Source organism: Leucoraja erinacea, chromosome 1 (genome assembly GCF_028641065.1).
Source record: "Leucoraja erinacea ecotype New England chromosome 1, Leri_hhj_1, whole genome shotgun sequence".
Classification (NCBI taxonomy): domain Eukaryota; kingdom Metazoa; phylum Chordata; class Chondrichthyes; order Rajiformes; family Rajidae; genus Leucoraja; species Leucoraja erinaceus.
This window is the reverse complement of record NC_073377.1, coordinates 165407638-165423757: the sequence shown is the minus strand read 5'-3', so window position 1 is coordinate 165423757 and position 16120 is coordinate 165407638. Positions and strand designations below refer to the sequence as shown.

General features: G+C 44.5%; 1 protein-coding gene across 1 annotated transcript in view; it reads right to left on the bottom strand.

Annotated features, from left to right (window-relative positions):
• fat4 (FAT atypical cadherin 4) overlaps positions 1-16120 on the bottom strand; it is a 366482-nt gene that overhangs the window by 60500 nt on the left and 289862 nt on the right. The window contains exons 9-10 of the mRNA XM_055647477.1: positions 11197-11447; positions 1441-5799 (exon numbers count right to left, since the gene is read on the bottom strand). Coding sequence (XP_055503452.1) covers positions 1441-5799; positions 11197-11447 — 4610 coding nt within the window. The remainder of the gene's footprint in view (positions 1-1440; positions 5800-11196; positions 11448-16120) is intronic.

Below are 16120 nucleotides of genomic sequence, written 5' to 3'. Positions count from 1 at the left end.
TTCCAAGGTTGGGACGCATGCACTGATGGAACAAAGTTTGCTGATTCCACACTAGAATGAACCACAGCACAATGAGATGTTCACTAGTCCTAAGGGAGCTTGGGTGTGACTGAGATGAGACATCACACCTAGTGGCTAATCCCAATGCACAAAGAGGATGCTCTCTTTTTGTTTTGGCCATTTACAAGCACATGCATCTCTTTGCACTTTAAAGTGGGCATTCCTCATTGCCTTAACACACTTAATTTAGGAGATTGAGGGGGGATCTTATAGAAACTTACAAAATTCTTAAGGGGTTGGACAGGCTAGATGCAGGAAGATTGTTCCCGATGTTGGGGGAAGTCCAGGACAAGGGGGTCACAGTTTAATGATAGAGGGGAAATCCTTTAGGATCGAGATGAGAAAAACATTTTTCACACAGAGAGTGGTGAATCTGTGGAATTCTCTGCCACAGGAGGTAGTTGAGGCCAGTTCATTGGCTATATTTAAGAGGGAGTTAGATGTGGCCCTTGTGGCTAAAGGGATCAGGGGGTATGGAGAGAAGGCAGGTACGGGATACTGGTTGGATGATCAGCCATGATCATATTGAATGGCGGTGCAGGCTCGAAGGGCCGAATGGCCTACTCCTGCACCTATTTTCTATGTTTCTATGTTAAGGCAATGGTTTCAATGCTAAGTATCTGAGTTAAATAAATGTGTAAAGTCTGGGTGATTCAAGAAAATCAACTCCACTTTATGCTTGCCATGTGATAGTAAGCAAGCCACATTTTTAATGAATGAGTCCACAACAGGCCCAGTCCAATCGTTACCCTGAAACATTTCGCACGTTTTTCTTGGTGTAATGCTTAACCTCACCTTCACTACGCTTCCTGCTGGAATGGTGCTAACCTACAAGACAAATGGAAGGCGTTTCAAACTATGCTCCCTCCACTCTAATACCAAGACCATCCGAACTTCAATCTCCAAGCTGCCATGTGCTGATGGCATTTACACACCTCCATAGCTCCAGGAGCTATGATGGCTTGCCAGAGGTGACACATTAACTATGAGTACATCCAATTCCATGCACTTTGTCAGCAATCTATCATCATTATTTGGTTTAGCTTGGTTTGGAGATACAGCGTTGAAACAGGCCCTTTGGCCCACCGTGTCTGCAAGCCGCGCACACTAACGCTATTCTACGCACACAATTACCACCAAGCCAATTAACCTACAAACCTGTATGTCTTTGGAGTGTGGGAGGAAACCGGAGATCCCGGAGAAAACCCACGCAGGTCTGGGGAAGAACGTACAAACTCCGTACAGACAAGCACCCGTAGTCAGGATCGAACCCGGGTCCCTGGCGCAGTTAGGCAGCAACTGTGCCTCCATGCCGCCCTTATTTTCTATACATTTTACGATCCGAATAAAATATAACAATAAAGCTCCGATGATGCATACCTGTATATCCAGCTTTGCAAGTACAGCTGAAGCCTCCTGGAAAATTATGGCAATTTCCGCCGCTCTTGCAGGGATTTGATTGGCATTCATTGACGTCCCGTTCACAAGCACTGCCCATAAACCCTTCAGGACAGGTGCATAAGAATCGGCCGATTAAATTGTGGCAGACGCCTCCATTGTGACAAGGGGATGGAAGGCACTCGTCTATGTCAGTTTTGCAGACCTCTCCAGAGTATCCTGGCAGGCATCGGCAGATGAAGGGCTGGACAACCATGTTAGCCACAATAACCACTGGGATGCTTTCTTCACTCTGCACTGTTGGACCAACAGCAAGCCTTTTCAGGCAGCTTCCACCATTCAGACACGGATCATTTGCGCAAGGGTCATGGTCCACCGAGTCTATCCGAACTCCGCTCTGCCTGTATAAGATCTCTTTGATGCTCTCGAAGAAGGTGGCCACCCCACTGGGGCTGATGTACTGATTGCCAAATCGTTTCACTGCTACCATTACGTAGGTTTTCTTATCCTGCTCATAAATGCCGTAAGTCTGTATGGTAGTCCCCATGCCCGTCAGTTGAGAGTTCGCAATGCGTAGAAAGTGCAGATAGTGGTTGGTGAGAAAATCTTTCACGGTTGCAATGTTCAGGCGAAGAAGGACGCTGTTGTCTATCGTAAGATTGTTGAATCCCATGAAGAAAACGTGGACGTTATTGTTCACCGCGCCGTGCAAGCCGTCGCTGCTGCGGACGGTCAGATCAAAGGTTCTGTCCGTTGACCTCGGCTGGCTGTTCAGACTGCACGTGCCTGCTGGGATGCTGAAAAGCGTTGTAGCCCCTGTAGTCAGCGTGCAGCGGAAATCATCCAATACATCTGGATCCAGGGGTTTCACGCTGGCCAAAATCCCACCGGGGAATAGGTTTCCAAAGTAGTGGACAAACACCTCCACGGTCCTGGCCTGGGACGGGTTGTCATTCTGATCGTGCACAGTGACGTGCACGGTCCCTGTGGAGGACATCTGCGGTCTACCAGAGTCACGCGTCACCACCGACAAGTAGAAATCACTGATTTGCTCTCTGTCAATTTCTCTGGTGGTGGTAAGAACCCCGTCCGAGCTGAGGCTGAAGTAACTGGTGGCCGTGCTTGTACTGAGCAGCTGGTAGGTGAAGGGACCTTGGTTTGGTGGGAGATCTGGATCAGTGGCATTCAGCGCCATCACCACACTCCCTGCGCGCTGGTTCTCGGCTATTTGCCCAGTCGTGGACGTTAAGGTCGGGCCATTGTCATTGATATCCTCCAGGTTGATGACCAAGTAAGTGCTGCCGGTGGCCGGGGGCACTCCCGAGTCCACGGCCAAAACAGAGAGGTTGTACACAGGGACGGACTCACGATCCAGCTCTGCTGCAACTAAAACCTGGCCCGTCTGCGCGTTAATGGAAAAGGTGCCTTTATCATTGTCACTCTCGAGGCGGTAGGTGAATCTGCTCCAACTGGGAACTGAGTCAGAATCAAAGGCACTTACAAAAATAACATGAGCTCCAGGCGTGGCCTCCTCGCTAAGCTGAACAGAATATTCCTCGGACGTGAAAACAGGAGGATCATTGGCATCCAGCACCGTGATTTTCACGACGACTTCATCGATATCAAATCCACGGATGCAGCCCGCGTTCTTCGCCAGGACCTTCAGAGATATTTGTTCTTCCTTTTCTCGATCCAATTGGCCCGATACATAAATGTGGCCGGTCTTTTCCTCAATCCTGAATCCCTTCTTTCTGCTTTTTCCAAAAAGTAGATACTTGACCTCTCCGTCGTCGCCGAGATCACGGTCGCTGGCGAACACCTCGCCGACAGCGGTACCTTCCGCCGCAGCCTCGGAAATCTCAAAGGTATACTGCCTGGAGACAAAGCGAGGGACGTACTCATTCACACCACTCAGCTGCAGGTACACGTCGGCAAAGCTAAAGCGATCCTCATCCGGAACGTTGAAAGCTTTCACGTGCAAGTGATAACTCTGTTTGGCTTCAAAGTCCAAAAATCCCTGGGTTCGGATGACTCCAGTATTTGGATCAATGGCGAAAAGATCACTTTCTGTTATCTGAATCGCATAGGCAATCACAGCATTACCTCCAGAATCGGCATCGGTGGCATTTAATTGGACTACTGTGGTCCCACTTGGGGCATTCTCCGATATAACTGGAAAGTACACGTTGGGGCTGAACAGTGGCACGTTGTCATTCGAATCAGTGACGTGCACGGTAATACTGAGGAAGCCAGTTCTTTTCACCCAGCCGCCATCTTCAGCACTAATGGTCAGTTCATGGACTTGCTGGGTCTCATAATCCAATTGCCCAGCAAGAGACAAGGCACCCGTTGAATTAATAATAGAGAACAACCTTCCCTCGTTCCCTTTAGAAATGTTGTATCTGATTAACCCATTCATATCAGAATCTTTATCCCGAGCTGAGACGGTCCTGATGACTGTCCCCACAGTAAGGCTCTCGGGCACGGTGATGCTGACGTGACTCTGGGAGAACTGAGGAATGTGGACGTTCTCGTCAGTTACCAAAATATGGACTGTGGCCACGGAGGATAGTGGGGGATTACCTTTATCCATGGCTGTGATTACAATTATGAACACTTTGTGTACATAGGCTCTCAGAGAGGATGCAACAGACACCCAGCCATTATTCCTGTCCAATGCAAATTGACTTGAACCATTTCCATCAGAAACATGATACTCTATTTCCGAATTCATGTGGTAATCTTTGTCATCTATCGCAGTGACTTTAATTAGCCTTGTACCAATTTTGACATTTTTTGTAACAGGAGTAAAGTATTTTTGTGAATCAAACTGTGGTGCATTATCATTACTGTCCACAATGTTGATTATGACTGTTGTTTCGCTCACCAAGGGAACCCTACCTCGATCTGAAGCCATCACAATGAAACTGTGTCTATTAATATTTAGGTTGTTGGAACTGGTGGAATTGTGATATTTTACGTATTGCTTGGTGCAGATCTCTCCTGTGCTGGAATTTATTCGGAAGAATTCGGACTGCGACTTAATGAAGTAGAATACCTGGCCATTGAGGCCACTGTCAGGATCTGTAGCTACCACCTGAGTAACTCTGGAGCCAATCTCTGTGAGCTCTGGGAAATCAAGGTAATAGGATGGATAAGCAAACCGTGGGGCATTGTCGTTGACATCTGTCACAAAAACAGTAATATCAGTATTCACTGTCCACCCAGAATCATGGGCGTAGACTCTGACAGTGTAGTGGTCCATATCTTCACGATTCAAAGGCCTTCTGACTGTGATGTCTCCAGTCTTTGGATTTATGGAGAAGGGAAGGTTCACATCCGTTATGGAATACCGACTAACAGCATTTACTCCAGTGTCTTCGTCCGAAGTGGTGACGCGTGTCACTGTGTAACCAATAGCTGCATTTTCCGGCACCTGGGAGCTGAATATCTGTGAGAATCTTGGAGCATTGTCATTTTCATCCAAGACGTTGACAATGACATGACACGAAGAGCTCCTTGAAGATGCCCCTCTGTCAGTTGCTTGTATAGTTAGCGTGTACTGAGCAATGCGTTCCCTGTCCAACTGCTCGATGTGTCTGATCTCCCCTGTTTGCCTGCTGATGACAAAGTTATTGCCCGTGTTACCATCCACTATGGCGTATTCTATTTGCCCATTGGGTCCACTGTCAACATCTTCAGCTGCGATGGTAATTATTTTGTGTGAGAAGGAATTCTCCATAACACTGGCTGTGAAGGGGTCCTGCTTAAAGGTTGGTGCATTGTCGTTGACGTCTTTCACAGTTATATCCAATTTCTTATAGGAGGAGAAGGGAGGAAACCCCGTATCTCTGGCTTCGATCCACAGCACAAAGTTTTGGACAACTTCAAAGTCTAAAGGGTTCAGAAGGACAAGATTCCCCGTCAGCTGATCAATATGGAAGACGTCACCAAGATTACCGCTGGCTATATAGTAGGATAATGGGCCTCTTACATCGAGCCGTGTGGAAGAGGCTGATACTGTGGTGATATCAGTGTTCACCTTCTGATCTTCTGGAAATACAAAAAACTGTCGCCCTGCTTTGATTTGTGGAAAATCAGCCTTACTTCCAAATCTGACTGTCACAGTGGTCGAATCTGACATTGGGTGGATTCCACTGTCCTTCACATTAACGGTGACCGTAATGTCAGCGCCTCCCGTTAACCACTGAGCAGCCATGATAGAACCGCGGCGTGGGTCAATCTGGAACTTTTCTGCATTTCTTCCCGTTAAGGAATACTGCAGTTCTGCATTGGGGCCTTTATCCGCATCAGAAACAGTAACAGCAAACACAAATGATCCTGCGTAGTAAAGGACGAAAGGGAATATGTTAGTTCACGCTCTTGTGGATAGGAATTGATTTGTCATAGGTTGCATTAGATTATCACATTCATCTCAATTTCTCTGACCATCTTGCTGGTGATACACTTAAAGGGCCTGTCCCATGAGCATGCGACTCCATGCAGCAAGCGCGACCTAAAAGGGCCTGTCCCACGAGCATGCAACTGCATGCAGCAAGCGCGACCAAACCAGAAGCGGGGGACGCGCGGAGGTCGAGTGAGTGACATGAAGTTCGAGCGAAGTCCGCGGGAAGTTCGCGCGTGACGTACGGCGTCGAGGCAGGCCGTTGCCGCGCGGAATGTTTGAACACGGTCAGTTTTTTTCCGGAGCCCCGCGCGATGTCGGGACCAGCTCCGCACAACTCCATACGGATCCGGCGATCGAAGAGGGACCGGCCCGCGGCTCAAGCGACCAGGTTAGGTCGCCCTTTGGCATGCAGTCGCATGCTCGTGGGACAGGCCTTTTACCAATTACTGTCATTATTCTGTCTTAGGTCTTGTAAGAATGTTAATCAATTTATGGGGTTTAATAATATTATTTTTGGAGCATACCAGAGACTCGTGCCAGTTCAAAAGCAGAGCATGGATCAAATTAATTAATTCTTGCATGATCTGGGCTTTTAGAAAGACAGAAATACTATTGAAGCGTATAACTCTGGGACCCAGACGCAATAGTAAAACTATTGGTAAGTGTGTAAAACCTTCAGGACAATACTCGGGGAACAAAAGCTGGAAATAAATTTCAATTAGCACGTGAAAAAGTAAACATTTACAGTTTTAGTGTGTAAAGAATCCTAGTTAATTATCTCAAACACTACAATAAACAGTGATTGAGGAGAGTGTGAAGAAGGGTCTCGACCCGAAACGTCACCTATTCCTTCGCTCCACAGGTGCTGCCTCACCCGCTGAGTTTCTCCAGCATTTTTGTCCGCCTACAATGAGATCAGCAACTATTTGATCAGATCTTTCCCGTAAAAAAGCCAATTAATAGGATGTTGCCAGAAATCAATTGTTGAATGAGGCATGTTAAATTTAAAAATAAGCACATCCAGATTGTTAAAAGAAATGCAAATAATAAATCCTGTAATTCGATTTTTAAGAACAGACTTTTGGTGATTTTTCTGATTATGTTGCCCCATAGCTTCAGCTCTTGAGCACAAGAAATATTTATTTATTCATGTGCAGAGCAATAAAGTAGAGATCCAACATAATGAACTCTGTACAAAAGGGCATTGTTTTTGTGTGCAATAATGTTAACTTTTGCCAGTGTATAGGAATTTAATTTGCAAAACTAGGTGTCTGCAGTGAAAATCAAGCATCTGTTTGTTCTGAAGCAGCCAACCTTCGTTCCAGAGCCAGATGAAATCTGCCAACCCCTATTATAAAACGTGCTTGGAAAAATACTTTGTGGGAATGCTGATGGCCAGGGCTTCCTAGACTACCCAATGGGCCACAATTGATTTTTTTTGTTTTGTTTTAGTTTCTGAATGTTAAAGAATGCATATTTCACAGCACAGTGGATAATTAAGAGTTATGAATAAGAAATTGTTTTTGTTGATGTTGTCAAGTTATGTCAAGTTGCGGTTATTGACATAGGTTATTAAGTCAAGTCAAGTTGACGTTATTCTCATATTTACAAGACCAGTGGGGTACAGGTGCAATGAAAAGCTTGCTTGCAGCATGTTGGCTAACAACACTCAAAACAAAATTATACGGAAATTATCTAAGATAAATTCTTGATGATATTCTTGTTGAACAGTGGCCTAGTGATGCAAACCTTTTGATTAAATTACAGCCTGCATTTCTTCTCTCCCATTGTCTATGTTTTATTGTCTATTGATTTTAATCTGCCATAAAATGGTAGTGTTCAAAGGTAGAACTGAAAGGACACAAATAGGAAATCACAAAACTTAGTGAGTTCTTATTGAGGAACAATAGACCATAGACAGGAGTAGGCCATTTGGCTTTCAATGTGATCAGGGCTGATCATCCCCAATCAGTACCCCGTTCCTGCCTTCTCCCCCTACCCCCTGACTCCGCTATTTTTAAGAGCCCTATCTAGCTCTCTCTTGAAAGCATCCAGAGAACCCGCCTCCACCGCCCTCTGAGGCAGAGAATTCCACAGACTCACCACTCTCTGTGAGAAAAAGTGTTTCCTTGTCTCCGTTCTAAATGGCTTACTCCTTATTCTGAAACTGTGGCCCCTGGTTCTGGACTCCCCCAACATCGGGAACATGTTTCCTGCCTCTAGCGTGTCCAAGCCCTTAACAATCTTATATGTTTCAATGAGATGCCCTCTCATCCTTCTAAACTCCAGAGTGTACAAGCCCAGCTGCTCCATTCTCTCAGCACATGACAGTCCCGCCATCCCGGGAATTAACCTTGGAAATTCAAATGAGAATATAGCAGAGAGAAAAACATGTCTATTTGGAGTTATCTCAAAATACACAAGTTACAATTTCTTTGATAGTCTGTTGTTGAAAACAGTGACCTAAGTGACATGCAAATGTTAACTAAATCCTGGGTTTCCTTCTATACCTTTATCACATAACACACTCCACCTCTTCAGGGTTCTACCAGAAGTTTAATATTGTAGTCGAGACCCAGTTGGTTAAGTAATAGTCCTTCTTTCTCTACGGTTTGGCATTGTGACATAAATATGGACGGCACAGTGGACTGGCATAGAATAAAACCCTTGACTGTTTCCTCTTCATGCTATTTGTGGAACTTTGTTCTGCAAATTCTCTGCCACAACCCCCCGTACTATATCCGCAGCCCCACTTTGAAGTACTATATTCTGTGTACTTTGTGCCATCTTGAAGGGCTATGTAAGTCTATGTCTTTTCTCTTGCTTCTCCTCAGCTACTACTGGTCAGCTGTATATTTCCACATCTTTGGGGGTTTTTTTTAACTTCACCTTTCCCACAGTAAATCATTCACAACCCTTGAAGAATGAACAAGTATGTCTCCATTTACTGAATATTTGAAAAGGTAAATTGATTTAACACAGAATCGGGGTTGAAACCTGCGTTTGGGACTGGACGAATAGTTACACTCAACACTTCCCGGATCTATCTCCATCATGCCTCAAAAAGGCTGGCAGTATCATCAAAGACCCACACCATCCTGGCCACACACTCATCTCCCTGCTACCTTCAGGTAAAAGGTACAGGAGCCTGAAGACTGCAACGACCAGGTTCAGGAATAGCTACTTCCCCACAGCCATCAGGCTATTAAACCTGGCTCGGACAAACTCTGAACATTAATAACCCATTATCTGTTATTTGCACTTCATCAGTGTATTTATTCATGTGTGTATTTACGCATACAGTGGCTTGCAAAAGTATTCATACCCCTTGAACATTTCCATATTTTGTCACGTTACAACCACAAACGTAAATGTATTTTATTGGGATTTTATGTGATAGACCAACACAAAGTGGCGCATAATTGTGAAGTAGAAGGAAAATGATACATGGTTTTCAATTTTTTTTACAAATAAAAAACTGAAAAGTGTGGCGTGCAAAAGTATTCAGCCTCCTTTACTCTGATACCCCTAAATAAAATCCAGTGCAACCAATTGCCTTCAGAAGTCACCTAATTAGTAAATAGAGTCCACTTGTGTGTAATCTAATCTCAGTATAAATACAGCTGTTCTGTGAAGGCCTCAGAGGTTTGTTAGAGAACATTAGTGAACAAACAGCATCATGAAGCCCAAGGAACACACCAGACAGGTCAGGGATAAAGTTGTGGAGAAGTTTAAAGCAGGGTTAGGTTATAAAAAAATATCCCAAGCTTTGAACATCTCACGGAGCACTGTTCAATCCATCATCCGAAAATGAAAAGAGTATGGCACAACTGCAAACCTACCAAGACATGGCCGTCCACCTAAACTGACAGGCCGGGCAAGGAGAGCATTGATCAGAGAAGCAGCCAAGAGGCCCATGGTAACTCTGGAGGAGCTGCAGAGATCCACAGCTCAGGTGGGAGAATCTGTCCACAGGACAACTATTAGTCGTGCACTCCACAAATCGGGCCTTTATGGAAGAGTGACAAGAAGAAAGCCATTGTTGAAAAAAAGCCATAAGAAGTCCCGTTTACAGTTTGCCACAAGCCATGTGGGGGACACAGCAAACATGTGGAGGAAGGTGCTCTGGTCAGATGAGACCAAAATTGAAGTTTTTGGCCTAAATGCAAAATGCTATGTGTGGCGGAAAACTAACACTGCACATCACCCTGAACACACCATCCCCACTGTGAAACATGGTGGTGGCAGCATCATGCTGTGGGGATGCTTTTCTTCAGCAGGGACAGGGAAGCTGGTCAGAGTTGATGGGAAGATGGATGGAGCCAAACACAGGGCAATCTTGGAAGAAAACCTGTTAGAGTCTGCAATAAACTTGAGACTGGGGCGGAGGTTCACCTTCCAGCAGGACTACGACCCTAAACATACAGCCAGAGGTACAATGGAATGGTTTAGATCAAAGAATATTCATGTGTTAGAACGGCCCAGTCAAAGTCCAGATCTAAATCCAATTGAGAATCTCTGGCAAGACTTCAAAATTGCTGTTCACAGATGCTCTCCATCCAATCTGACTGAGCTTGAGCTATTTTGCAAAGAAGAATGGGCAAAAATTTCAGTCTCTAGATGTGCAAAGCTGGTAGAGACATACCCCAAAAGACTTGCAGCTGTAATTGCAGCAAAAGGTGGTTCTACAAAGTATTGACTCAGGGGGTCTGAATACTTTTGCACGCCACACTTTTCAGTTTTTTATTTGTAAAAAAATTTGAAAACCATGTATCATTTTCCTTCCACTTCACAATTATGCGCCACTTTGTGTCTATCACATAAAATCCCAATAAAATACATTTACGTTTGTGGTTGTAACGTGACAAAATGTGGAAAAGTTCAAGGGGTATGAAAACTTTTGCAAGCCACTGTATAATGGTATATGGACACACTGATCTGTTCTGTAGTCAATGCCTACTATGTTCTGTTGTGCTGAAGCAAAGCAAGAATTTCATTGTCCTATCAGGGACACATGACAATAAACTCTCTTGAATCTTGAATGATCTTGTTATTGGTAGTTTCTCTCTGTGTCTCCTTTGTTTCTTTGCCTTTCTCTTCCTCCTCTCGTTCTATCACTTTCCCTCATCTTTTTCTCCCTTTATCTTTACTCTTTAAAAAAAAAATTGAAGCTATGTAAGAAATTTGTAATTAAACTGTTGCCCACTATTATTTGTACATATGCTTCTAATAAAAATATTAAAAAAAAAAAAAAAGAAAAAGTATAGCTCCAATTTTTCGGCATTAGCATCCAAAATGACGCAACCCGTGGATTAGATAAAGGTGCTTACCTTCACTTGTCGGTGCTGGAATGTGGGTGACATAGGGGAAATGATGAAATCTGGGAGGATTGTCATTGATGTCTGAGAGTGTTAGAAAAACAGTGGCCGAACTGGATTTGGCCTGAAGTAGGCCTCCATCAGTCGCCACCACAACAAGGTTGTATCTTTCTTTGCTCTCTCTGTTCAGAAGAGCACTTGTGATAATTTGGCCGGTGGAGGGATTAATGGAAAACTTGGAGTTTCCACCAACCAGGCTGTAGCTGTTAGTGGAGAGAAAACAAACAAATCCCAGTCAGTACATCTGGATTAAGTAACACTGAGCAGCCTAGGTAACGAAACCAGTGACACCAATAAAAATAATATTGTTCTAGAGAATGCTTTTAAATTACTCCCATTGCTTTAAATATCGCCATTAGTTACTCTCAAAGAAAGCTTGACTTCACAAGTTGATATTTAGATGCTTTAATTTGATATGAGGCAGTTTTCTATGATAAATAACTATGGTTTTATCAGCTCTTTTCTTTACTCTTCTCTTGAATACACAAACAAAACCAAAATAATGTTCAATAGGTACAGGACAGGACCTCTTGTAATTCAACCAGTCCATCCAAAAACGTAGTGAATAAGAGCAAAACCATTCATACGGTCATAAGGGATAGGATTAGAATTAGGCCATTCCGACCACTGTCTGCACCATTTAATCATGGCTGATCTATCTCTGCCTCCTAACCACATTCTCCTGCCTTCTCCCCATAACCTCTGACACCTGGACTAATCAAGAATCTATCTACCTCTACCTTGGCCTCCACAAGGCAAAGAATTCCACAGATTCATCACCCTCTGACTAAATACATTTCTCCTCATCTCCTCCCTAAAAGACCATCCTTTAATTCTGAGGCTATGACCTCTAGTCCTAGACTCTCCCACTAGTGGAAACATTCTCCCCACATCCACTCTATCCAAACCTTTCACTATTCTGTAAGTTTCAACAAGGTCCCCCCTCATTCTTCTAAACTCCAGCGAGTACAGGCCCAGTGCCGACAAACGCCCATCATAGGTTAACCTACTCATTTCTGGGATCATTCTTGTAAACACTCTTGTACTCTTGTAAACTCTCGTAAACTCTTGTAAACACATTTCACTGTTGTTTGCCCAACAACCACAAAATAATAATCTTCCAGCAGGAGAGAATGGATCGGGAAAAAGATTTCCAACCTTGGTTAGTTATAGCCAAGTCATTTCCAACCTGGCATTGCTAATAGTTAGGTGCAGGAGTAGGCCATTCGGCCCTTCGAGCCTGCACCGCCAGTCAATATGATCATGGCTGATCATCCAACTCAGTATCCCGTACCTGCCTTCTCTCCATACCCCTGATCCCCTTAGCCACAAGGGCCACATCTAAGCTTAAATAAGCCCAGAAACCCCTGTGGCAGAGGTTCCAGGGTGTGAAAAAAGGGGGGCTGTGACCCCTTGGGACTTCCCCCCTCGGGTCCTGAATCTTCTGCCCAACCCCTTAAGAACTTTGTAAGTTTCTATAAGATCCCCTCTCAATCTCCTAAATTCTAGAGTATAAACCAAGTCTATCCAGTCTTTCTTCATAAGACAGTCCTGACATCCCAGGAATCAGTTTGGTGAATGAAACAGCAACCAGAAACACATGGGGGGGACTCCCTGTAGAACTTCTGTAGAACTCAAACCCAAAACAATAATTATCAGACTGATTCCTGGGATGTCAGGACTTTCATATGAAGAAAGACTGGATAGCCTCGGCTTGTACCCGCTAGAATTTAGAAGATTGAGAGGGGATCTTATAGAAACTTACAAAATTCTTAAGGGGTTGGACAGGCTAGATGCAGGAAGATTGTTCCCGATGTTGGGGAAGTCCAGAACAAGGGGTCACAGTTTAAGGCTAAGGGGGAAATCTTTTAGGACCGAGATGAGAACATTTTTTTTCACACAGAGAGTGGTGAATCTGTGGAATTCTCTGCCACAGAAGGTAGTTGAGGCCAGTTCATTGGCTATATTTAAGAGGGAGTTAGATGTGGCCCTTGTGGCTAAAGGGATCAGGGGATATGGAGAGAAGGCAGGTACAGGATACTGAGTTGGATGATCAGCCATGATCATATTGAATGGCGGTGCAGGCTCGAAGGGCCGAATGGCCTACTCCTGCACCTATTTTCTATGTTTCTATCTACCACTGCGAAATCCTGAGCAAAAGTGTGTATTTTGTTTGGCTAAATGCAATTCATAATAATCAACTTCTATTTTCACCATCTCGGAAGATAATCTGCTTCATACACATGTCGCTGAAGGACTATTCTAATCTGCACACACCCCAGCCACCTTCCACCGTTCCACATATAAGTTAATAGTGGACGTCTCCAGATGTTAAATAACATAAAACACTGATTCAAAAGCTATGACTCAGAGCCAAGAGTGCCTTTATTCCACCATGAAAACTCTGCACATCATTCCTTAAGAAAGCAGACTAGTTTGGGTACTGATTGAAAGCAAATAACTAAGTAAGCATGTGAAAACAGTATGGCTAACATTAGATCGTGTGACATCAAAGTTAAACACAGGCAATTCGTTACACACACTCTGATTTAGGAAGCAAGGTGTGCATTTGCGGTACTTTTAAATTATAAATATAACAAATGTTAAATTAAATTTTTTACTGAGATCAGTGCTGGGGGCTTGGAAAGGAGTTTCTCATTGAGAGTCCACCAGGTCGATATTGAAATGCAGAATGTCAATTTCTGAAATGTTTTTAAATCCCTGACATGACATTCAGTTAAATGTTATTTCTTCTCTTATGTGTTTAATCACGAGTAAGCCCAATGGTTACTTAAGTAAGTTAAATATTATCTCAATTTTTCAAAGACATTTTTTCCTTGTTTTTGAATCTTGCTACAGATTGCGAAGAGTGCACTTTCAATAGTCTCGGATAATTCTCCATTGTTTTTTTCTCATTAAGACAGAAAGAAGGATTTGCGTTAATATAGTATTATTCACGGGTTTTGGGTGCTTCAAAGCATTTCATAACAAATGCAATCATTGTGTTACGGTAAGCCTCGTCATGCACAGCAAGCACCAGTAATTCTCTGCCTCAGAGGGAGGTGGAGGCAGGTTCTCTGGATGCTTTCAAGAGAGAGCTAGATAGGGCTCTTAAAAAATAGTGGAGTCAGGGGATATGGGGAGAAGGCAGGAACGGGGTATTGATTGGGGATGATCAGCCATGATCACATTGAATGGCGGTGCTGGCTCGAAGGGCCAGATGGCCTACTCCTGCACCGATTGTCTGAATAGGAAATCAGTAATAACCAGGTAGATTTAGTGACAGTGGTTCAGGGATAAATATTGAACAAGACAATGGGAATATCACCCGGTCTTCTTCAAAGTGATCCTTTGACATCCATGATGTCCAGCTGAGAGGGCAGGTAGAATCTCAAGTTAAACATCTTGTCCTCATCCACGGATCTTGCTGAGTATTGTACGCGGTTGTCAACCTAGATTGTGTACTGTAGGTGTGACTTGAACGCACAACTGGCTGACCCTGAGGCAAGAGTGCTACCATTGAGTCACAGCAGTTAAGGGCCTGTCCCATTTACGTGTCCTTGGCACGCAAATTACGCCACCTCGTGGTCGCGTTGAGCTGCGATGGTCCCGCGAAGGTCGGGCGCGATTACATGCGTACGCACAGCCGTCTGGAGCGTGTGACGTCATTTGAAGATGGACACAAAGCTGGAGTAACTCAGCGGGACCGGCAGCATCTCTGGAGAGAAGCAATGGGTGACGTTTCGTGTCGAGACTCTTCTTCAGTCTGAAAAGAAGGGTCTTGACCCGAAACGTCACCCATTGCTTCTCTCCAGAGATGCCGCCGGTCCCGCTGAGTTACTCCTGCATTTTGTGTCCATCTTCAATTTTCTTGGCCCCGCTCTGGGAGTAGAAGTGGGGGCGGATCCGGACCGCAACGGCCGTGAGCCCCAGGCCGAGTTCGGCGATCGTTTGCCTGCTTCTGCTGCTGTTGAAGGTGAGACGTTGCGTCGCGCCAGGGTCTTGGGCCTGTCCCACTTTGGCCGTCAGTTCCGCGACAGGCCGTTGGTGCGCGAAGATTTCGTTCGCTACAAAAATTTCGGAGCCCCGCGCGATGTCGCGCACAACTACATACCCCTCCGCGCTTCTCAGTGGGACCGGCCCCGTGCGGCCACACGATGCCCGTGTGCCTCAACGCGACCACAAGGTCGTGTAATTTGCGTGCCAAGGACACGTAAGTGGGACAGGCCCTTTACATTTTGAAGGCTTGCAGTTCCTGTAGAAGTTGCCTTTCCAGCGGCAATGTTCAGACAGTAAACAAAGAGGCAGATTATCCTGAATGCACAGCGGGTTTCTGCCGGGACTTTCTCATCTGTTGCGGAAAGGCCCCAGGCAAAGGATGATTAAAGGATGGACAAAGAACTGTTGTTGCAGTGCCACAAGAATTAACTGGGCACTAAGGTGGAAGAAGGGCCTCCTACAGTAATAGGAGGATCATCGTGTTCACATTTATCATTCTTCTCCCTCTTGCTTTCGGTGAGAAGACAAATTAGAATCCCCGCACTCATCTTCAACCTTTTAATAACGTGCCTGAGAGCTGACTCCTACTGCTTTCCTCAACCACAACTAAAAACTCTTATACTATTCCAAAAAAACACCACAGCAACGTTGTGGATATAAATCAACATCCATCCAGCTCATCTTGCATATAATTAATAACATTAGTAATGAAAGCAGAAACTGCTGGAAATGCACTCTAATTTTCCTTTATGTCTGATAAAATGACTAAGAAACTGTCTATTCAGGAATGTTATCTTATATTCCATTTTTTTAAATAACTGCAGAATGTTTCCTATCCTCATAATGAAAAGCATACTTTTTAAAGAATTCTCCTAAG